This window comes from Stegodyphus dumicola, chromosome 3 (genome assembly GCF_044657685.1).
Source record: "Stegodyphus dumicola isolate Sdum_Otavi_A_Nest chromosome 3, ASM4465768v1".
Classification (NCBI taxonomy): domain Eukaryota; kingdom Metazoa; phylum Arthropoda; class Arachnida; order Araneae; family Eresidae; genus Stegodyphus; species Stegodyphus dumicola.
Genome location: NC_140770.1, coordinates 170,929,174 through 170,954,119, shown reverse-complemented (window position 1 = coordinate 170,954,119; position 24,946 = coordinate 170,929,174). Strand labels below are relative to the sequence as shown.

At 32.6% G+C, this 24,946-nt stretch overlaps 1 protein-coding gene across 11 annotated transcripts in view; it reads right to left on the bottom strand.

Moving 5' to 3' along the window:
• Positions 1-23,495, bottom strand: part of Ars2 (arsenic resistance protein 2) — a 94,163-nt gene extending 70,668 nt beyond the window's left edge. For 9 of the 11 annotated variants that reach the window (XM_035377358.2, XM_035377360.2, XM_035377357.2 and 6 more), the window contains exons 1-3: positions 23,338-23,493; positions 4,674-4,800; positions 1,301-1,417 (exon numbers count right to left, since the gene is read on the bottom strand). In XM_035377358.2, coding sequence (XP_035233249.1) covers positions 1,301-1,417; positions 4,674-4,795 — 239 coding nt within the window. In that variant the 5' untranslated portion in view covers positions 4,796-4,800; positions 23,338-23,493. Of the gene's footprint in view, positions 1-1,300; positions 1,418-4,673; positions 4,801-23,080; positions 23,300-23,337 lie in introns of those variants that run through there. The other 2 variants (XM_035377353.2, XM_035377354.1) reach the window with 2 other exon arrangements.
• Positions 23,496-24,946: the final 1,451 nt, after the last annotated feature.

Here is a 24,946-nt window from a genome sequence, read left to right as displayed (position 1 = left end):
AAAAAAAAAGATCCTTTATTTCCTTTTTTAAATTCAGTACTATCTTATAACCGGGTGGGTATACTGATAAATGAAACATCAAGATGATGAGCAAGAAGTGTAATTACAACACTATACAGAATAATTATGCCATTTAATTACTTAATTAACAATACAGGTAATTAGCATATGCAGAAATTGCATAACTACCACTAATTACAACATTTACAAAAACTTTAATTTAGATCTGCATCCACTATATTGATCAATTACATGCCTGAAAACAATAGTTAACAACGTATTACTAACAGCGTCTTTAGGTCGCATCTAATGGTACTGTTATTTTGAGATCTGGAAGGAAGGGAGGAGGAATAAGATTATCTTTCTCAGCATTACTGGAAGGCAAAATAAATATTCTTTTTTTGTTCTTAAAATTTATGCAAAAATGTAAGATCTTATTTTAAACTATTCTTAAGAAATTAAAATTTTTTAAATATTTTTTCTGAAATGGATTTTGATTGTTTTATGAGACTAATTTATTTGGTAGAGAAACCAAGTAATTTTCTCAAAACATAGTACATTTTTAGGTTGGGTAGTAACACGATTTCAAGAGATCACCAATGTTAAATTCATTTTGTAATGCATGAGTCAGGTTACTGAATTATTTATAATATGAATCTGATGTAAAATATATTAATATTTAATTAAATTTTCTAATTTTTTTTTCACTAACTTTATTTTGATCTATAATAATGATCTAATTTTTTAGGTAAAGCTTGAAATCAGCATCTAGCAAAAAGTAAATTTAAGATAAATTTTTAGACATAAGTGAAATTTATAAGAATAAAAATATAATTAAAACTTGAATCTTGAGGTTCATTCTTCTTAAAATAATGAAACAACCTTTTTAAAAACAGAATTATGAACTGAAATTATCAGCTAAGTGAACATTAATGTATGAAAAGTACATTTTATGCTTGCATTAGATTGATTCAAAATCAAATTCAATCATTTAAAAAGTTAGATATGAATTGGATGCTGATTTTTGATTTTGCTGCCATTTGTGGGATTGAAGAGAGAAAATTAAAATGGCCTCATTGAGGAGAAATACACATTTTCTCATAAAGGACATTTTAACAGACATTTTTGAGAGAAGATTATTAAAAAATTAGACATTATTTTCAAGTTAACAATTTTAATATCCAAAACAGCCAAGATGACGTATTAAGATAGCAGACACTACTTTGACACAATTATAGTAGCTACACGGAAGACAAAGCTAAAGAAGGTATTAATGAAATATAAAATATATTATTCTTACCAGTCCCTTCTCATTCTCTTCATAGGTGGGCTAATGTCATGGCGTGCAGGACTGTATCGATCTCTACGATTCCGTGGATCATAATCTCGGTATTCACGCCTGCTACCTCTCCCATCTCTGAAAAGATTAAATGATTTTTAAGAATACATCATTATGCTAAACTCTAGCCATTAAAATAAGAAACAACACTAATTAAAAAATACCATAATTTCAATAGATTTCCCTCATCACAGAAGCTATAAAATATTAATGAATTTGAAAATAATTTCATTTTTAACAGATTTCATGCACACTCAGGGTTATTTAGTAGTCTAGGCAATGGCAGTGGATATGAAATTGATATTAAGAACCAACTACTTAAATAATGCAGGTGAAATTTATTAGACCACTATACAAAATAAAGTAAGAATACAACTTTAAAATGTAAGAATATTAAAAATTCCTTATTTATTTTCTGGCCAATTCCAAATCTGGATGGAAAAATTATAGGAACACCATAAAAAAGGTGTTTTATAATTAAGGTAAAATAACATGCCACACAAAAATTAATTTAGAAATCAAATAACAAAAATCAGCATTGTATTAGCAAATTTTCACAGAACTAGGGTAGATAGGAGTTAAACTACTGGCACCATATATTGATGAAAGAAGAAAACTAAAACATAACTAAGCATTACTTAAAGGCCAGGTAAAGATGGATTGGAATTAGCATCGTTAACCAGAACAGAAATTTTTTTTTCTGAATGTGAAATGTCTCTAGAAAATCTAATTCATCAAAAATCACCTTCCATTGGTGAATTAGAAGGTACCACCCAGATAAAAATTTGATATACTTTCAAATACTGAAAGAAAAACTTCAAAAGAGATTCCTGGTGGACAGTATGTTTGCTTCAACGTCAAAAGAAGATGACAGTGGTTGGCAGGCATTTTACAATATCTCACTACTTATAGCAAAATCAGGAAAGCTGCATACCAATGAAGAACAGCTAATTTTGCCAACTGCATATGAGCAACAACACAGTTCAAAGATGTATAGACGAAATGCATGTTAATGCTGGAAATTCTTTGTGTATTTATCGGTAAACTACCCATTTCTCCATAAAAGTGGATGAGTCAACTATCTGATAATGAACCACTATTATTGGCATATGTTACTTATGTTATAGACCAAGAAATCCATGAAGAACTATTCTTTGCAGAACTATGAAAACAGACATAAAAGGCGAATCGACATTCAATGTTTTGAGACATCAATGGAAAGCGCTATCCTTTACTAAATATAATGTCAGCAGCAGCAGATAGAGAACCAGCCATATTTGGATGCTATCATGGTTTTATAAACCTTTTAAAATAAACAGACTGTGTTTGCAACTCATTGGGTCATCTGCTGACATTTAGTTGCTAAAAATCAGAGTGACAGATTTATCAATCTCTTCAGTTCACCTTAAACATATTAAACAGAATTTGCAGCAATTCCTCGAATACAAAGTGCAGCCATTAATTTACGAAAATGATCTAATAACTCCAGAAAATATTATATGAAATATATACCCATTCAAAAATATGTTTCAAAGTTACACCTACCTTGCATAATGCTGTGCTCGGCTGCATCAGTTTTAGAGAGAACTCTTAAAGTCTTCTTTCAGAATGTTATTTAATGTGGACATAACTGTTTTCTTAATGGCTTCGACATCCTTAAATCTTGTTCACTTTCGGAAGAAAAAGTCTGCTAAGTCCAGAGAGTATGGAAGATGCCACATTTCTATGACCTCATGCTGAGAAAAGCTGCTGCTTCATAGGTAACATAATGCAACGTCAGGCCATTGTTATGCAGAAGCAGCCAACTCCCATTCTGATGAAAATGAGGCCTTATTTTGTGAACTCTTTTTGCAAAGTCTGGCAAGAAATTCTGTGTAAAACTGTCCCATGACAGTCTCGATAGGAGGAACAAATTTGCGATGAATTAGTCCTTTGCTATCGAATAAAGCAATTATCTTGAGTTTGGGCTTTTGGAATAATTTTTTTAAAAAAATCTTAATAAGCTCAAAGACCTGTCGTTTACTTTCAGGATCATACTGGCAACACCAAGACTCATCTCCCGCCACTATCAAATTGAGAAATGCAGGACCAGCATCAGCAAATTACATGAACATCATGATAGATAAAAAATATATCACTCAGCAAAATCTTCCTGAATTCCCAGAAAGAATACGGCATGGGACTGTGCATCGGCTATCCACCAAATGCTTTTCATCATCGTTTAATTTTAAATTTATTTAAGCAATTTAAGGCCAAAATACCGCATACCTACAGAAACTTTATGGCGATTTCTTCCATTGCTGGCAATTTTAACAAGTGCATATTTTAAGTAAAAAACAGCATAATTTACCTATAAAAATTATTATAGCTTGGATTGCCAAAAAAAAAAAAAAAAAAAAGAAAAGAAAAAAAGAAAAAAGAAAAGAAAAAAGCAATGCAGCTGCCTGACGAATGATTACGTACGTATATGGTTACCAGTGTTGGGCACATTCTGGATATTTGGTAACTGCCATTAATATGGTTACAATTATATGCAAGTAACTAATTATATCCAGTAATATCTAGTTGAATTAAGTTACTATATTTCTACGATTTTTAGACACACTCCATAATTTCAATGCTACCAACAGAAGCAGGGAAAATTTCAAAACAAATGAAATATGTTTAGCAATTTTCCCTGAAATATTAATTAGTATTTATTAACAGTGTATCCATTTAAATTAGTAACATAGAAAATTTAATTACTTGTAAATAATTATTACTTTAGAAAAATTTACTTTTTTACATGAACACCATTGTTAGCAACATTTATATGAGGAAAAACCTACACTTTAAGATTAAGAAACATGGCATATTATATGAAAAATTCACAAATTATGAATTTACGAGTTTCTTCCATAAAAAATATTTGAAAGTTAGTAATGTACACGAATAACATTCTAAAATGTTAACTAAAAATATATATTTCTATTTTAAAAATTACTTCCCATAAAAACACTTACTTATTTTTACTCCTTTTTTTTTTATTTAGTATTACAAAAAGAAATAATTTTGGTTAGATTAAGTAGCATAAGAGGAAGACAGACTTTGATCAACATATGCTGTAAAGGAAGATTGTAGAATTTAAGGACTTAGTCCTTAAAACTAAGAATTGCAGGAGTTTAGTTGCTAGTAGAGTTGGTTGGAAACATCTAGTTTAGAAGGCCTTGGCACATCCTAAGCTGTTGTACTATGGATAATGACGATGAAGCCGTATTTATTGCTTTATCTCAGTTCTTTAATATCACAAAACTGATTGTTAGACTAACACATAAAAAAAAAAAAATAACATTACCTTTCAGACCAATCATCTCTTCTTCCCCTTTCTTCACGTCCACGTTCTTGGTAATCACTCCTTTCTCTTCGGAATTTGTCCCGCGCTCTCCGCCTATCGTATTCTTCGTCGCTATCACCCATTGCAACTAAAGGAACATATGCAATATTAATAAGTAAAATAGCACACACTCGAATGCAATTTTATGACTTTTCTGAGCACCTATGCAAAAAAGAAGATAATAATGATTTTAAAGCACTTTTCTTTTAATGGGAACAAATTCAGATATCACTAAAAGCTGACAATCTGGTTAAAATTCCGAAGCATATAAATAATTGACAAAATATTTATAATATGGTCAAACAAAATCCAAAGCAAAAATAACATATTCAAAATATTTTGAAAATGTTCAAATTCAGTTTTTTTTTTTTTTTTTTTTTTTTTTTAATTTGTCACTGTTAAATCCTTTCCAACAGACTGAGTATATTATAGAACTATCAATAATATTTTCTTTAATAACTTTAACCTCTTAACTGCCGCAGGCATATATATATATATGCCTTTCTCAGCCGATGCATTAACTGCCCCGGGCGTATATATACATCCTTTAGAAGTGCTATTATTTGCTTTGCACTGCTACCAGTAAAATTATTCACAAAGCTCAAAAATGCAACACCACAATGACCTCGACAGAGTATGCAAAGGAGGATACTATTTCTGAGAAGCCGGAGGGGGGGATGTTATGACTGCATGCTTATTGGTCCTTTTTGTTTAAGTTTTTTTTTTTTTTTTTATTCGGTCTTCCGTTTTCATTTACTGTTTGTAGTAGGTACTGTTTTACGAATATATATGACAGTGAAATAGATTATTACTTTCCATCATCTTTAGGACCGAGCACCTCAGAATATAAGAGGCTGTTCACACATTTTTTAGACGATGTATATTGTATTCACAAAACTAAATTACATAAAATTCTTGTGTTTTAAATGTTCTAATTGACATCCCTTATTCTGAACTATCTTTCGACATTGCAATTTCCACGATAATAATGCCTTTTGAAGTGGCAGAAGAGATATTCTATCCCATTCCTCCCGAACAGCTTTCCAGAGTCCTGTTAGGGTTTTGGGACGTTTGGATAATGCAGTTTTTAAAAGTCCGAAAGCACAAAAATCCATAGGTGACACATCGGGAGATTCAGTAGGGATATCAGTGAAGGGTTATGGCCTTGATACCAGTTTTTTGTTCCATTTTTTTAAAGAAATTTACAGTGGATTTTGATGTGTGACTGCTAGCTTTGTCCTGATGGAGTCTCACAGATTGATAGTACTGTGGGTAAAGCGATGGTATTTCGTTCAGAAAAATTGGCAATAAAATATGTTCCTGATAGTATTTGAGTTAATCTTGACATTTTTTTGCACACTCTTTATTTTTAACTTGCTTCATCTATTGTGACAATTGTTTTCCATTTTTCTTTGGATAAGTGTTTCTCATATAGAATTCTGCAGCGTGTCCTGCGTTGAGCGATATGCTTTGGAAGAAGACGATGCACATCACGTTTTTTCGCTTTCTTAAGATTTAAATCAACATTTATCATTTTGTTTACAGTGGACACCAAGCATTTTAATGATTTTGCAATTGTCCTTTGACTAGGGGGATTTTCTTTTAACATTAAACAACGTACCTTTGCAACAGTCGAAGATGTCCGTTTATTCCTTGGATACTTGTTTGGAAATTTTGTCCCACTTTGGGCTCCAATTTGACTTTTTTTTCCTTTCTTGTTGATGATGTTACATATTGACGCTTTAGATATCACAAAACCATGACTCTCACATCGTTTTTGGATAACGGAGTATGCATATTTCTCTTCGGAAAGAGCATAAATGTAGCCTTCGAACCACTGCTTTGCTAAATTCGCCATTTTGAATAAAAACAAAACTTTCAAGCCACAGACCATAATTTTGACTTTTAAAAACATAGTACAATTGCAATTACTTCTTTTGCAGCAAACAATATTTTATTACCGCTTACCAAAATCGTCTAAAAAATGTGCGAACAGGCTCTGTATTACGTCAAATGAAGAGGATTGAGACTATTCTCCAAAAGATGGTTTACATTGGGTACGACTTGATATGAGAAACTTGCCTATGCCACCTCCACACTTTTCATTTAGGTATACTGATTTTACAAGGTATAGCACTGGAACCTGATATTACACTTTACTGTCTAAACATAAATTGATCGAAGCTCCATTTTTTGAGATCTTTTTATTATATAAACATAATTTTTATTATACTTACATCTTTTTTATTATAATTTTACTCTAAACATATTTTCTATTTTTCTTTCTTCTTTATTTTGTGAAAGTAAATAGTTTCTAGACAGCAAAACTTGCACTTATTTCCCCCAATACATCACATAACTCGCACGCCTATGTAAAAAACGGTGGCACCGCGGAGTAAATCTTGTACGTTTTCCGAGGCAGTTAAGGGGTTAAGCAAAACTCTGGCAGAACAAATAAAAACTTTCTTTAATTTCCCGGCAAATTCCACTGTGCTCACTCTGGGGCAGAAGGCTATGGCCAACTTTTTTTTTTTCTTTTTTTTTTTTTGTTAATGCGAAAACAGCCTTTCATTTACTTTGATAATACAGTAGAACACCATTTATATGCCTTTCAAGGGACCATCCAGAAATGACATAAATGAAATTTTAATTTATGCTGTGACAGATTACATAATTTTACATATATACTTTCAATTTATTTAAAATATTAATTATGCTCAAATTTAAAATTATAATTTTAAACATTTTATACAATTTTTATACTAATATTTTAAAAACACGACTTTAATAAATAATATATTTTACATGATATTAATAAATATTTAAAAAAAATTAAATTATAAGAATGCAAATTTCTGTACGTAGCTAGATTAGATTAGGGGGAAAATATATTTTTATTTGAATTACCATTTTGAATTAATAACATGTTTTTCTAAGAACATTTCACAGTAAATTTTAAAGTTTTTTAATGAAAAAGTCTTTCATTGTCTTACGTGTCTTGATTCTGAATCTTAACAAATTGCTATGAATGGAATAGTTCTTATAAGGTTTTCTCACTGGTATTATAAGGCACAAAGAAATTTCTCAGGGTGTCAATGCATTAGATAAAAGGTAGCATTTTAAAAAGGAGGTGGGATTTATTCTTCATTTTCTACAGAAAGTCACCAAATCGTGTACAGAGTTAGTTACTAATGCTGTATCATATATCTATGTGAAGGTTTGGTACCAAAAGTTCAAAAACAAGGACTATGACATTCAGGAAGCGCAGTACTCTGGCCAGCCTACAGATGATGATTTAGCCCGCCTGCGACAACTTGTGGAAAATCAGTATGCAACCACTTGTGCTTTAAATTGCATAAAACTTGATGCAGAAGATGAAACCGCAGTTCAATCACTGGGTATCGCATGAGCTGACTCAAGCAGTTAAGGACATATGTGTTCAGGCCTGCACTATCTACTCAAATATCAATGCAAAGACAAATTTCTGGACATGGTCGTTCCTTGAGATGAAAAATGGATTTACTTCAACAACACAGGTTAAAAGGGGATCTGCACTGGCAAGCTCATTGGCAGCATCGCAAAGTGCAATTTGACTAACAAAGAGATCATGCTTTGTATCTGGGATTATTGAGATATTATCCACAAAAAGTATCTGGAAAAAGGTAAAATAACAATAAAGTGTACAGTCTGGACTCTGTACAGACTCAAATGGGATCTTTAGCGACGCCCATCATGTAGCCATGACAGTGCTTTTTCGGACTTATACCTTTTTATACACCTTCAGCTACATCTTGCTGATGCTATCTTCCATTCTGCAGAAGACACCCGAAATGAGGTCGATCTATTTTTAGACTCATGGCCACCAAGTTTCTGGGCCAAAGGCTTTGAAAAACTACTAAAATGTTGGTAAAAAATCATAGATGTGGGTGTGGTAAGAATTTTGGTGGAAAATTTTTGTTACAACCAGATATTTTAACTGATGGTCTAGAACAGGGGTTCCTAACAGGGTCAGTATTAACCCAATGAGGCTCTATAGTCAAAGATGTACCAGCAACTGATCAGCACAATCAAGAATCCACTGATAGTAAAAAAAATTTATTGTTTGATACAGCTTTATATCATGTAACAAGGAATAAGTTATAAAAAAGAGGAAATATACTAAAGTTATTTGATATATTTTAAAATTTTTATGCAATAAACAAATATAAAAAAGTACTAGAACACAAAAAATATGAAGAACGCAAACCAAAAAGATGATTAAATATTTTTGAACAAGGTAAGGCCAATCTTTGGAATATGGTAACAGTCAGTTTGGCGACATTTTGGTAAGGCGATAAAGGTTACTAGCTAGGACTTCAGCAGTGTACATGAATATAGTCAAGAGTGTGCGCAATTCTGGGATGTTTTTTTAAGTGAAAATAGGTCGATGTGTACATGGATAATACCGTGTATGTGCAATTTGTAAAAAGGCAGCAACAGGCGTGTTTGTGGGACCCCAAAAAAATCCCCTGAAACTTTTACGGACTTACTACCGACATTTTGGAGTTTCGAGAAGGGGGGGTGAGAGAAATGAAAAATAACAATTATGAAGTATTGAATGACCTAATTATAAAAGTTCAATGAATTACTTTTTTTAACCATAAATTTTCAAACATATAAACTATTACATTTTATGTAAATATTTTAAATTACCTGAATTAATTCTTTAAAAAAATTATCTAATTTCTGCTGCTTTTTTTTATTTTCTATGTTTGTGGGCTTGTCTTTCTTTTGTGGTGAACTTCATAATTGCAGGAAGGTTGACTTTTATTTTCCTCATTTACAGTTGAAGAAATTTCCTCGAGAACTGCACATGCAGAGGTAGAAGCAGTTTGCTTTTCTGCTAATGTAAAAGGTTTTTCAGAGACTTTTATAGATGACTCATCTGAAATACATGTTTTTTAAGTCCTCTTGATATGTTTTCCAACTTCTGTTCATATTCAGTAAGAGATCTTTGTGAATTGGATCAGTCATTGGATTTTTTGAGCCATATTTTTCACATGAGGTTTCTTTAGAAGCCATTAAATCATATTTAATAGTCTGCACTGCATCTAGGGAATCAATCTTAAGAGAGGTTCTATAGTCAGTGACAAGTGTATCCATTAAGGTGAATGCACTTTCCACTAATGGGCCATGGAAGCAGCTAAGGCAGGCTTTGACCAATTTAGCCAATGTAGGATACTTATAATCATTTGTGAAATCATCTTTTAAATTAAAAACTTTAGACCAATATTTATCAATTGTACACTTAACTTGATTTCCACTTTCATCAGATGTGTAGAGCATTTCTTTGGTGATATCAATATCACTCTGGTATAACCTTATTTCAGCTTCTACTTTTGACATTTCATTATCACTAAAAATATGGGACATAAAAGATGATAATTTTTCAAAAGCTAATATTGTACTGGTTTTACCTCTTAGCTCTGGATCTAATGCTGTAAAACTAATTAGATATGAATTTTTAAGGGGTAATTTCTGTTTCATATGCTGTGCTGTATTAGTATAAGCTTTCATCAGAGAAATTTGGAATTCTTTTGCTATTGGATGATTTTTTGATAATTTCTTCAGGAGAGTGGAAGCTTCTGCAACAGACCAGTAAATATTACTTTGCTAGGTAGATGGAATTCTGGATTTGTGCCATCAACCTTTAATAAATTATTATAAGATGTGCACTCTACATTTTCTGGCTTCATAAAAAAAGAGAAAAATTTTGCCATCAATTTATAAATACTGGAATGTATTAAATGAAGCATTGGTTTTTTTGTTTCAAATAATTTGATATATGTGTTGAACTCTGGTAATACTGCTGAATATAATGCCATATGCAATAAAGTTTTGTTTTGCATAACAAATAACTCATTTGGTATTCTTTTTTTCCGAGCTAAAGCATCCTTTGTGAGTTGTTGGGAATGCAAGCAAGAAAACACCCCTTCAACAATTTTTTTCTGAGCTGCAGAAATATTTCTTTTATTGTATACAGTTTCAACATAAGAAAATAATCCCCTTTATCAGTTTTATCCAAGTAGTGAAAATAAAATGCAATAAGAGCATCCCACAGATCTTTGATTCGTTCTAAAACACATAAAATGTACATCCACCTATCGTCTGGTCTCTTCAAGGGCTTAAGTTTTTTAATGGCAAGGGATTCACAGATTCTGAAAAAATTTTCTCTTTTACTGCAGCTTTTCATATCAAAATAGATGTCATCATCAAATCTTCCAAGTATCTATCAAAACATGAAGCAAATTTTTTTGCACAGTTATTAGCTGCGTGACATGTGTCACCATCAATATCTAATAAGTGAGGTGCTTTGTTTGATCGTAGTCTGGTTTCAACACCTTTTTTTTTTTTTCCACACATGGTTTTACATGAGTCCATTAATACACTAATTAAGTTTGCCCATGGAATATTATTATCTTCAATAGTATTAACAACTGCTTTAAAAACAGCTTCTGAATTGCAAGATTCCATCTTTAGAGATGCAAAATGATGAACTACAACTTCATTTTGATTGTTGTCATAAAACTGCACCAATATTGCCAGTATACTTTCTTGAGCACTGCTAGTACTTTCATCCAAATTTAGAGAAAATGGAGTCTCCTTTAAAGCTTTAATGATATTTTCCTTAATAGTTTTTGCGAGCCCATATTTCATCTTATAACATGCAGTAGTCCTGGACATTTCCAACGAGTTTAGTGCCGTCTGATCGCAGCTCAACTGTTTGCAGAGTTCAATTAAATTGGGAGCTACATTGAACGAAAGAGAATTCTCGGCAATAAACGAAGTTATTACTACCTCTTGGCGTGCTTTTCTTGTCACTATATCCAATGGCCAAGCATCAGTCTCCAGTAAGTCATCAGTACTTTTTGAATTAGCATAATTACTTAAAGTCATTGAATGTCTAATGCACTTTGAATATTTTATGTGCGTCACAGTTTTAGAATGATTTGTGAAAGCCTTGAATCCTTCCCCACCATACTTCAGCAGTGAGTTACAAAAAACACAACATGCTTGTCCAGCAACATTTATTTTCTTGCACCATGTGCCGATGGTATCCCCATTACATACTTGCCAACCTATGACACTCAAAAATCAGGAGATTTTTCACAATGTTAAAAAGACCTTTTAAATGAGGAAAATATAGTTTTTAATAATGAATTAACTTTAAATAGTAACTAATTTTTAAATGCAAGCAACACAAAAATACCTTACACATAAAAAACAATTTATTACTTGCATCGTCTAAGAAAAAAAAAAAAAAAACCCACCTTTAATCAGTTTTCGTACAAATGGTATAAACAGTGGCAGATTTTGCTTTCTTTAAGAAAGAAACTTGATAATTTTGTTCATAGCAATTGCCACGTAGGCCAGCTTTCACTAATAAAAGTTTTTCTAATGTGTCATCACTAATTTTAGATCTAAATTTAGTCCTCGTTTTCACAAATCTTCTCACACTCTGCATTACTATGAGGAACTGTTAAGATGGCCAACATAATTCTAGACAGTTCACTATATTTTAAAATTCCATCAGCATCTTTCAGTTTTCCAATTAAACTCCACTGGGTGTCAATCCTAGCTGATTTTATTACTTCATTTAAGTTTTCTAATTGTAAACTGCTGTTATGCAGCTTTTGGACCTGTTTCAATTTTTCCTCCTTTTTAGAACTCCTTTCAAGATAATAATAAATATCAACAATGTATTCATCCACATTTATTGGTAAAGAAGCAACTCCTTTTTCAGCTGCTAAATTTAAGAGGTGACAGGTGCACTTCATAATCTGCAAATCTGAATTTTCTTTTCTGAAGATGCCTGCAACACCAGTCTTCAAGCCTACCAAAAGCATTTTATTTTAAAGTTTTAATAATTAGCTGTGCTATATTAAAGCCTGTCAAATGTCCTTCTAAAGTGGCGACAGAAAGTAAACTGCACTCAATTTCTGAAGACTGGATTAAAAAAAGAAACAACAATTGGATACAGTTTTGAATCGGTATTATTGCTTCCATCCGTAGAGAGGCAGAACGGAGCTGTTTTAATGCAATGCAATCAATAACTGAAGATTTATTTTTCAAATCCATTTCTTTAACAATTTCACCTCTTTTGGTTCTTGCACTTAAGTATTTCTTAGCGATTTCACTATCGGGAAACATTTTTCTAAATAAAGCTGCAGCATGATCCGATGCATTCAGTGGCAGGTTGTGCTCCAGTAAAAAGGCAGAGAATAGACATTCTGCATTAATAACTTTTTGGTCCTTTGTTTCCGAAGAAAAATTTAATTTTTCCTTTTTTTTTTTTTTTTTTTTTTTTTTCAAAACAACTCATGTTGTCCTTGTGTTTTTGTGTATGCACATGTTTGAGAACATCCGCCCTTCCACCATGCGAAATCAAAAAATCGCAACGACAGGCGGTACACATCGCAAATTTATTACATTTCCTTGAGGAAATAATGGAAGGAAAGTCAACTGAGTACGATTTTTGAAACGTACACGAGTATTTCACCTTTCTCGCAGACATAATAAAAGATGATAATTTCTAAAACTATTTCCCGAAGGCATGTGTACTCACACAACTCAGGACAATATGACCGAAATAACTAAAGAACATCCAAATAACAGCTTGTTTTGTCCTCATTGGCTAATATATGCCAGATGACACGCAGTGGAGCACAATGCCCATTGGAAAACTGGAGAAGGACGTTTCTGGATACGTATATGCTCTCACTCACAATACAGAAGTTATCTAATTCGCAAGGTTTTGTTTTAGATATAATCTAGGCAAAATTCATTTGCTTGGGACGTCCAAAATCACTTTTTTTGTTCATATAACAAAGTATTAAGCCAAGTTCCATAAAAATCGTGAAATTTTAAGAATAAAGTCGGGAGAAATATATTGTAAATCAGGTTGGCGGGTGTGTAAATCTCTAATAAACAGACTGGATCGCAGTTAAAGTAATAAACAGAGGAGCGTTCTTCCACACAACATTTATTCACGAACACCAAAGACGAACTGATACATATACATAATTGACATCACAGTTTCCTTTTACAAACAAACACTACCGCCATCTATTGGCGATCTATGGATACACAATCCTAAACTTAACACTCCCCCCCATGCATCCGTCTACGGATGCATCAATTTTATTGAACTTCAAGATTATAAAGTCTTTCAATTGGTCTTCTAACAACACCCTTATCCAACTGAATCTCACAAGATCTAATTCTATCATCTCTTCCATGAAATAATTCCTTAATCCTACCTATCTTCCAGTTACAGCGTTTCACATTATCTTCTCGTACAAGTACAACATCATTAATTTTAAACACGGGAGAATTCTTTGGAGTTTTTGAAAACATGACTGATCTTAATTCTAACAAATATTCTTTATAAAACCTTTTCCAAAAATGCTCTAATATTAATTGCCTATGCTTCCATCTTTTAATCAATTGAGATCTTGTAGATTCTAATTTAGATTCAGGTGAAGGTAAAACAGTCAATCTAGATCCAGTTATAAAATGAGATGGTGAAAGAGAATCAGGTTCATTTGGTTCATTGTATACATACGTTATAGGTCTAGAATTAATAACAGCTTCAACTTCAACTAAAACAGTATACAGTCCTTCATAATATAAAGAAGCTTTACCTAAGATACGTTTTAAACAAGTTTTTACAGATCTTACCAAACGTTCCCAGAATCCGCCCCACCAAGGAGCACCTTCTACAATAAATTTCCATTCAAACCCATTTTTACCAAGGAAATTTAGAACCTTTTCATCTTTACATAATTTATACAAATATTTTAATTCACGATCAGCAGTCTTAAAGGTTTTAGCATTATCAGAATATATAACTCTACAAATACCCCTACGTGCAAAAAATCTACGTAAGGCTTGAATGAAACACTCTGCACTTAAATTTGATAACAATTCTAAATGGACTCCTCGAGTCACTGCACAGGTAAACAATGAAATATACACTTTTGTACCATCCTTTAAATACAAAGGGCCAGCGAAATCTATGCCACTTATCTCAAATGGTTGAGCTTTCTCCACTCGGTCAGCTGGAAGAGGAGCCGATATCTCGTGTCCAGCTTTAGCATTATATTTTTTACAAAATCTACAATCATGTAACACAGATTTTACAAAACGTCTGGCTTTTAAAATCCAAAATTTCCCTCTTACTTGCACTAAAGTTTCATTTACACCACTATGAAGTACCTTTTCATGACAATTCAATATAATTAAACGAGAAAAATAATTATTTGGTAATATTATAGGCTGAATTTCATCGACATCTAATGATGATTTCACTAATCTACTTCCAACTCTTAAACAACCCTTTTCATCCATTACTGGATTTAACCCAAACAATTTCGAATTATGAGACAATGGTTTTTTACATTTAACATCATTCAACTCTTCAAAATAATACTCACCTTGTGATAAGATAATCCAATAACACATAGCATTACATATTTCATTTTTGGTCACAGGACCAATCACTCCATTCTGTGATTTTAAATTATTAATGAATCTAAATACATATGACGTGACTCTTAAAAGTTTACCTAAGTCACTAAAGTTTTCTATTTTTAACACAGGTTGTAAAGGTTGAACACTGCTAGTAACTTGAGTCACAACTCTTTCTTCTGCACTATCTACTATGTTACAATGCTCGTTCACTTTAGGCCAATTTATTTCATCTTGATGAAGCCATGGAGGTCCATGCCACCACACTTGATCTACTACAAGATCACTCACTTTAACACCACGTGTGATTTTATCGGCTGGATTATCTGAGCCAGGACAATGATGCCACATGCTCGGGGATGTTTTGTCTTGAATTTCAGACACTCGATTTTGTACGAATGTTTTCCATCGCCGTGGTGAGTTTTTTATCCAATGAAGCACAATAAGAGAATCTGTCCATAAATGAATCTTAGCTTGAGTAAAATGCACACGGACTGTAGTTACAAGTCTTGCACCTAACACTGCTGCCATGAGCTCGAGTCTTGGTAAAGATAATTTTTTCAGGGGTGTCACTCTGCTCTTGGCTATCACTAAACTTGTTCCACAATATTTTAAGCTACGGAATTTCACGTACACTGCTGCTCCGTAAGCACTTTGAGATGAATCACAAAAACAATGTAGTTCTAGTGTTTCAGATGTTTCATCAACATCACGAAAATACCACCGAGGTATCTGGATATTAGGTAGATCACATAGTTGCCTATACCATTTATTCCACTTGTCTTGCAATTCTGGTGGGATAATTTCATCCCAATCAACACCTTTCAGCCATAAATCCTGAAACAGAACTTTTGCTTGAATAACATATGGAGTAAGAAACCCAACAGGATCGAAGATTTTTGAAGCAGCTTTTAAAACACAACGTTTTGTTTGGTCATTTGACTGGATGAAATCAGTAACGTCTTGTGCATTAAAACAGAAGATATCCTTAATTGTATCCCATTGAAGTCCAAGAATCTTTGAGGGGGAATCACAGTCAGGCAATTTAAAGCTAACGAAGTTGTCACTTGATTTATACTGGTTTTTTACAGTATCCGAATTAGAATTCCATTTGGTCAAAGTCATTGATGCCTTTTTCATTATATCATTGGCTTCATGATATATCTGTATAGCTTCCTCCTGCGTATCTGATCCACAAATAAAATCGTCAACATACATGAAGTTTTCTAACATTTCTACAGTTCTGGGATGGATGTCTTCAAATTTCTTTATATGATGCTTAATGCAAGCGCTCAGCAAAAATGGACTTGATTTTGCTCCAAAAATTACACGACACATCCGATAAACTTGAATTTTCGGATTGCTCAAACTTGAATTCTCATCAATCCACAAAAATCGCATTGAATCCCGATCTTCAGGTGCAACAGAAATTTGTAAAAACGCTTTCTCAATATCTGACGTAAATGCAATTCGATGAAGTCGAAAATTTATTAAAACTTTCAAAAGTTCAGGAAGAAGATTTGGTCCTTGTAGTAAATTATCATTTAGAGATTCATGATTTTTTTCCTTTGAAGAAGCATCATAAACAATGCGAAGCTTTGTAGAATTATGATCTTCACGGATGACAGCACGGTGAGGTATGTAGTAAGTTCGTCTCCCAGATGGAGTACCAAGATTGACCTTTTCTATGATTTCTTCCTTAAGCTGATAGTCAATCACTTCTTTATATTGCGCATAAAAGTTCAAGTTTGATTTAAATTGTTCGATCAGATTCAAAAATCGTCTTTCAGCATTCTTAAAATTGTCTCTTAAAGTCACATTCTGATCTTTCCATGGAAGTCTAACTTCGTATCTATTACCCTTTTGTGTAATCGAGTTGTTAAATATTTGCATGGCCATTTCATTTTGTTCTTCGTCAGAAACATTTTTAATTCCTATAGATTCAATATCCCAAAACGATTCGACACTTTTTAGAAGTTTCTCTTCTACACTTACGTTTAAACACGCATCATGGATTTCAAAGTCTGATGAAGGAAATTTGCCTTGTATACACCACCCAAACAAGGTTTTCATAGCTACGGCATTTCTGTTTATCCTTTTTATTTCTTCGCTTGCTATTTTCCACATAATGTCAGCGCCGATTAAAACGGAAATATGACTCATTCCATCGGCGCCGCCGCAGTCTGTCAAAGTGATGCCGAATGCTTGGAGGTTGGATTTGATTTCTACATCTGGTACTCGTATATCGGCATTTGTTATGACTGGTACTTCAATGACTTCGAGATTTATGGATTTTTCAGGGTCATTAATATTCCGGAGCGTAAGTTCAACTTTCTTTCGCCGCCAATGTTTCCCGTTCTTTTCACCGAAGGTATGCAGATTTAAAATAGTTTCTCCTTTCACTGGTAATTGTAATTTTCTTGATAAATCTTCTCGAATTGCAGAGATTTGGCTACCGCCGTCAAGAAGACATCTCACAATACAATTCTTATTTCTGCCCTCAGCCACAGCATACACCGTTTGAAGCATAATATTAGATCCAGTTTTGGCAGAAGAATTTTGAACAATTTCCGCCGATGTTTCGGTTTCCTTATTTTTTGCACTGGAGACAGCTGATGCGGGATTCACACACACACTTTCATGATGTTTACCGCGGCACCTTTTGCAGGAAAACTGTTTGTTCTTACAGTTGATAGCTAAATGTTTACATCCAAAACACATAAAACATTTTCCTGTACGTTTCAAAATGTTGCGTTTCTCATCAGCGTTCACCTCAGTACATTTATATTTCGTATGATCTTCTTTGTCACAAAATATACATTTATATCCAATTGTTGATAAAGCTGAAGCAGTCGGAACTTTCGGTTTATAATTAGGATAAACTTTCGTGCGTTGTTCATTTTGACGAAAGTATGGTTTCTGATTCGTTTTCGTAGAGTTCATTAAACTTGCAGCTTCTCGACAGTTAACTTCCTTTTTTAAGAATTCTATAAGTTCCTTTATATCAAATCCTGCTTCCATATTTCGACTTCGATTAAATTCCAAATTTAATTCCTCTGGAAGTTTCTGCAAAATGATAGGACAGAGAATATTTCCATAACTTCCAGAAGTAACGTTTAACGATTCTAAACTTCGAATGTTGACTTCGCATTCATCATACAGCTTACGCAGTGCTTTAACATTTGAAATGTTTCCCACTGGTTCAAGGGATAATAATTTATTCATATGCGAGGTGATAACAACATCTTGTCTTCCAAAACGTTCTTTCAATATTTCTACTGCGGAATCATAATTCTGGTCACTTAAAGCGAAACCGGAAATGGCAGCTAAAGCATTACCTCCAAGTAAGGATTTTAGGTACGCAAATTTTTCAGTTTTTCTCAATCCACTATGATTATGAATTGTATTTTCGAACTGGTTCCAGAAGTCTAACCATTTACACGAATCTCCGTAATAAGTTCCTATTTGCAGACGTGGTAACTTCACTGGTTTTATTTCAACTGGAAGTGCAACATTAGCCGTTTGGTTCTGATGAACTGTTCTAGAAGATTCCGAATTCTTCTTCAAAAATCGTTGCATTCTTCCTCTCCATATAATAGTTTTATCCTGGTATTCTTGACTTGAGGTAACTTCATTTTCAATCTCCTCCGAAGTTACTTTCGTTTCTATTTCTGAATCTAAACTTTTCAGTTCATTGATTTTCTCAATTAACTGTTCATATAAATCCTCGATTATCTCAATTTTCTCATTTAGCGGAATATTATTTGCTAAATTCGATTCGACTTTGGTTATCAGTTTCGTAGTTAATTGTCTAACAACCGATCGTTTCTTTTTCAAATTTTCAAGAACGCCCTCCATTTTCGAAATATTCAGTCTGTCGATTTTCTGGCTCGTAATAATCTCGGTTTGCAGGCACCATAAACAAAATATGTGTAAATCTCTAATAAACAGACTGGATCGCAGTTAAAGTAATAAACAGAGGAGCGTTCTTCCACACAACATTTATTCACGAACACCAAAGACGAACTGATACATATACATAATTGACATCACAGTTTCCTTTTACAAACAAACACTACCGCCATCTATTGGCGATCTATGGATACACAATCCTAAACTTAACAGCGGGAGAGCGGTCGAAAATCGGGACAGTTGGCAAGTCTGCCATTACCATCTCTCAGTTCAATCCAATTCCACCTAAATGCATTCCGGACACCTTCTTCTAATTGTATAATATCACTATTTATATCGAGAAATTTCATAGTGGAATTCTCTTGCGTACATAAATAAAAAAATATTTCAATAAACAAAACGAAAAATTTACACGTGCATCAATAAATTAAACGAAAATTTTACACAGCGGAGAAAAAAAAGTTGAGAAGCAATCAATGACAAATAGCTAATAGGGCGAAAAATCCCCCTTCTCTACTTATTGGCACCACGCCAGGAGAGATAAGACCTTTGAACCCACAGTCACGTGATCGCACATCTGGTTGAATAAAGTATCTTCCTTTTTTTTCTGCCGCGCCTACTTGCTGAAAAGAATCCAGAAGGGAATGTTCGAGAACCGGGGGAATGAGTCATAACTCGCAATAAGGAAAGAACAAAAAAGAAGTTTTCCCCCCTTTTCACGCATTATCACTGCCTTTGGAGAAAGAAAGGAAAGGTTTTCACCACACACACTGACCTTGCGTTTTCTGCTTTCAAAGCAAACAAAATTACCCAGATCAAAATAAATAATTCATTATTATTCCTACTTCCTTTTGAACGACGATCCCCAGAATTTCCGGGTATCGAAGTTTAAAATCCCCGGAGCACAAACACCCCTGCAGCAAGCAGTGGGCGATTCTGCACTTTGTCCCAATTTCACACCTAATCTTCGTCATGATTAAGCACTTTTGTTCTATAAAAGTTCTAGCATAAGCATAATTCGGCTAGCAGATTGTTGGAAATGTTGAGTAAAAAGGAAAAAAAATGCCTTTACTTCGTGAAAACAAAATGGCATCCAAACAAAAACTAGCAGGGTTGGTCGCCAAAAAATCGCCCAGTTACCATAATCCAAAGATTAAACCAAGGTAATTTAAGACTATAAAGTAATCTTTACCTAATGTAAAAAAAAAAATTGCATTAATACATCAAGTGCAGCCATCACATTCATTAAGACTGAAATTTTACACAATTAGATTTTGTTTCCTAAAACTTGTAAAACTAATAAAACATAAATAAACAATCTATTTTTTTAAAACGTATGTTCATATTCTTAATCTATTTGTTATCTTTGAATTATTTGCCACTGGTGACAAAAATGCACAGTTGCCAAATGGTTCTTTTGTGGAAATAAATGCACAATAGCTTGTATGTAAAAGAAAAAATATCAGTTTTTAAATTAAGATATAATTCAGTGGAAAATAATATCTAGCTGCTAACAAAATGCATGTGTTGGGAAAGGAGTAAGTACTAGTACATATAAATATAATACTTCCCCCTCCCCTCTCCTGAAACACAACTTTTTTTTTGCATGTCACTAATTACAATAATTGTATAAAAATGATAATTGATATTACAGCATATGTACTAAATATTAAGCATATCTAGATTAGAATTTTATGCAGATGATTAAAAAAACATGCACATTTAGTTTTTGATCATTAAAATTTTAAAATGACTCAAATTGGGTTCAATCTGCAATTCATCCAAAAATAAAATTGTGATGCAAACATTCAGATTTATACAGCTAAAGTTCAGAATCGCCCACTTAATTGGCGCTTTTTACAAGATTGACAAGAGTGCCGAATGTGGTATGCAAGTCGATTTTGCCGTTCTGGAAGGCGAATTTCAGAGCATTTTTGCGCATGCTCAGTATGTATTTTAAAATTTAGAATTTCTGATTGGTGTAGACAATAACAGATGGTAGAGGTGCAGTTATTTAAAAAAATAATTTGAGAACATTTTGAGAATTCGTTACTTTCGTTCATCGGCTGAGCGGAGTGGATTACCCCTTTTCAGGTAAGTGAAAGTTTTAATTTTCAGTGTTTTGTAACAATTCTTAGTTTTTAAAATTATGTTTTTGTAAGGATTTTATGTTCTTTAAACTTACTATGTTTTTGAAGTGATTTTAGTTTTTAAAGTAATTAGGTTTTTTTGAAAAGATTTCCAGTTTAAAAAATTTCCCACTTATTTGCTTGGTGCTTTTTACAAGAGTAAGAAGAATTGAATTTTTGTCAATTTTCTTTGACTTTTTAAGTGAAAAATAGGTCAATGCGTACATGGATAAAGTCAAGAGATTGTACAATTCTGGGATTTTTTTATTAGGTCGATATGTACATCGATACCAAGTTTGTATAAAACGTGTCAAGCAGTGAGTGATTATGCACTTTTCCCTATTTTTTTATAGCTGAATGAATTTTAATTCTTCAGGGTTTTGTAACGATTTTAAGTTTTTGAAGCTTACTATGTTTTCTTAGCCATGTTTGTTTTTTAAAATTATTATGCTGTTTTTAAAGGATTTTTAGTTTTCAAAATTTTGCTTCAACTTTTATTTTGTATTTATTTTACCTGTTCGTCATTGTAAATGTTGCGCTTTGCGTAGTGTCTTCTGGAGGAGTTGCAAATCCAGGAGACAAGACGTGAGAGCATGCCCAGTTGAGGATTTTGAAATATGCGCCAAGCAGTGGGCGATTCTGCACTTTCCCCATTTAAACACTACTTGAGATTACCACAGATTTACTGACACCGAGTTTTAAAAAAAAAATTAATAAGATAATGTGCATTTTTCCTGTTTTCCTGATTGTTTTACATGCAAACACAGGAATTAAAATGAAGAAAAACTATAAAACATCATCTCAAAACCAAATGCCTTTAGCATGCATTCTTTAAAATAATTCTGCAGACATGCCATTTTAAGTAACGTAGATATTAATTACAATTTAGCATGCATAGCTATGTTTATCATATAACTATCAACCTTTAACACATTTAATAATTAAAATGGTAACTTACTAAAAGCATACACTTAAAAGTTGAATCTTATTATAGACAAAGTACGAAGATATAGATTCACCGTAAATTGACGGCAACTGTCAATTTTATGCAGTTTTGATTTTAATATATACCAAACTCAATTAGCTTCTTTTACATAATTTTCAAAACAGATATATGCTTTCGCACTTTCAATCCTTTCTACCTGCTGCTGAAACTATAAACATCTCTGCAAATTTGAGTTTAATGAAAATACTCTTTGAATAAGTAATCATACGCTATCCTACTTATTTTATATAACAAAATCTTAAAAGACTACTATTTTATCAGAAAATGCATTGGAAAGGCATTTTGGGGTGTGTTTAATATTGCATTTGGTCTTGGTGACTTAGTAAAAATAATCTGAAGTATCTCAAAATATTTATATTAAAAGTTTACCACTCTTGGGCATATCCCATATGTCAAACACAGTGTAATGCATGAAGTCCACATAATATTTAAATTGGTTCTCAGGTGTATAAATATTTACCTTACAAATACAGAGCCAGCTATTAACAACGAGCATTTAAAAAATACATAAAAGAATAACAATAGCTGTGTACTATTTATAAAGACCTATAATTATATAATACGTAGCAACTTAATATATGTAAACCACAAATAATTGTCAAAAAGTAGTGCATAAATTGAATAATGTTTGATACGGTAATAAAACTAACAAGTCAGTCAATAAATGTAACCAAATATTTAAATACATATATACTGCACACTGGAGTTAATTACACAAAGTACGAATATATAGAGATTCATCGTAGATATCAACAACTGTTAATTTTATAGTTTTAAATTTAATATATTACCCAACTAAATAAGACTCTTACTCAAATATTCCCGCCAATATAAAAGAAACCATATAAGGCAGTATTTAAGTCACCAGTAAAAGTTAATTTGGCAATTATACAGTGTATGATGAATTCAAAATAAATGTAATGCCGGTACACGCTAGTGAATACTTCTTTTCACTTTTACGGAAATAAGTGTAATAGTTTTTCAACCCACGGAAAAAGGTGCACAATTATACAATCTGCAACAAACTTTACGTTAACATCATCATTTTAACTCTTAAACGAATACAAACCAATTATACTTTAGCATAATTAATCGTCAAAAGCACCCATCAATTGAACATAACGCATCAAAATACACACTATTCATTCAACAATACAAAATGGCACAAGGGGCAATTGAATTACTGTTGCCAAACCCTTTATTCATCTCTGAAAATTTTTAAGCTGCAAATTGCACGTGGTTTTCTAGTCTGAAATCTTAATGCCTCCCTCAAGTTCAATTATTTCTAATAATACTGGAAGATAATAAGAATTATTTAAGGTCGAAGAGAAAAAATTTTCAACATTATCGAACAAATTCGGTGCTGCACCAGTTCCCTACTCCTCCTTTGGGAAAATCGATATCGAAACACCTGTTACAAACGTTTCGACAACAGACACACAGAGAGTTTTATCACCAAGACAATTCTATGTCTATAATAATTGTTAAAATTAGAAGAATCGATTCCCTATATAAATAAAATATTAATAAAGTAATAACATAATTATGTCGGCAACCGCGGTTAATTTCCTCGACGCATGCGCACAAGCCCGTCGGAGCAGAAAGACTTAACGAGTGCAAAACAAGACATTTGTCTACTTTGTCTGTCTGTCAGTATTCTTTTAATTTCCATCTTTGATGACACATCGTTAAATGTAGGAAGCTCCAACGTATTTCTAAGCTGTGATTGGTTTAAAATCACGTATACGGAAACTATATCACCAATGAAAAGAAAAAAAAAAAAAAATTAAAGAAATGTCTTGTTTTGCAGCTTTTAAATCTTTTTGTATATGGTGCCTTAGTTTGCCGATTGTAATTGAAATTGAAGTGTGCTTGATTAATTATATTTTTGGCAGAATCCTGAATTTATTTTTTATATGTGCATATAATATTACTTTATGTTTGCGCTTAATATGTACATTAACTGAAACGTTCATAAATCTTTGTTTCTATACCGTAAATAATATACTAGTGTATACACCTATATTTATGTTATTACGGATTTAAATTCATGTTCAAAATGTTTTGAAATTACTGTAACAATAGTGCAAGGTTAGTATTTCGTTTCTTAATTGCTGAAATTTATCAATATTACTTTTTCTTTTGTTTCCTTGTTTAATTCAAAAACATGTCTTTAATTTGTACAGAACCGTATTTATGATACGAGCGTATGCCATTTTTATTTTGCTTTGATTTGTATGTTTCAGGCATATTGCATTTCATTACAAACACCAAATCTGTGTTAAATAAATATGTTGTAAACATACAGGAAATTCACTTTTTTATTAACCATATTTGAATTGACTTATTCTATTTTCTGTCGATAGCTGTATATCAAAATAAAATAACTCCACACACATTACACAGTTTCAATTCATTTATTTTCCATAGCGACACTCTGGCGCTAGGTTTCACCTCACAGAGTAACATATAACATACGAATGTACCACAAAAATCAAATTTCTCACAGAATACATTTCACCGCCAATTCCAGCGGCGCATGGGCCACTAGCCAAGATTCCGCTCTGGCGCCGAGCATTTCTCAGCTAATACAAAACACGTTGAAATTAACAATTTCAAAACTATTATTTAAATAAATGTAAATATAAAGGTACTGCAATAAATTACTTCTTAATAAC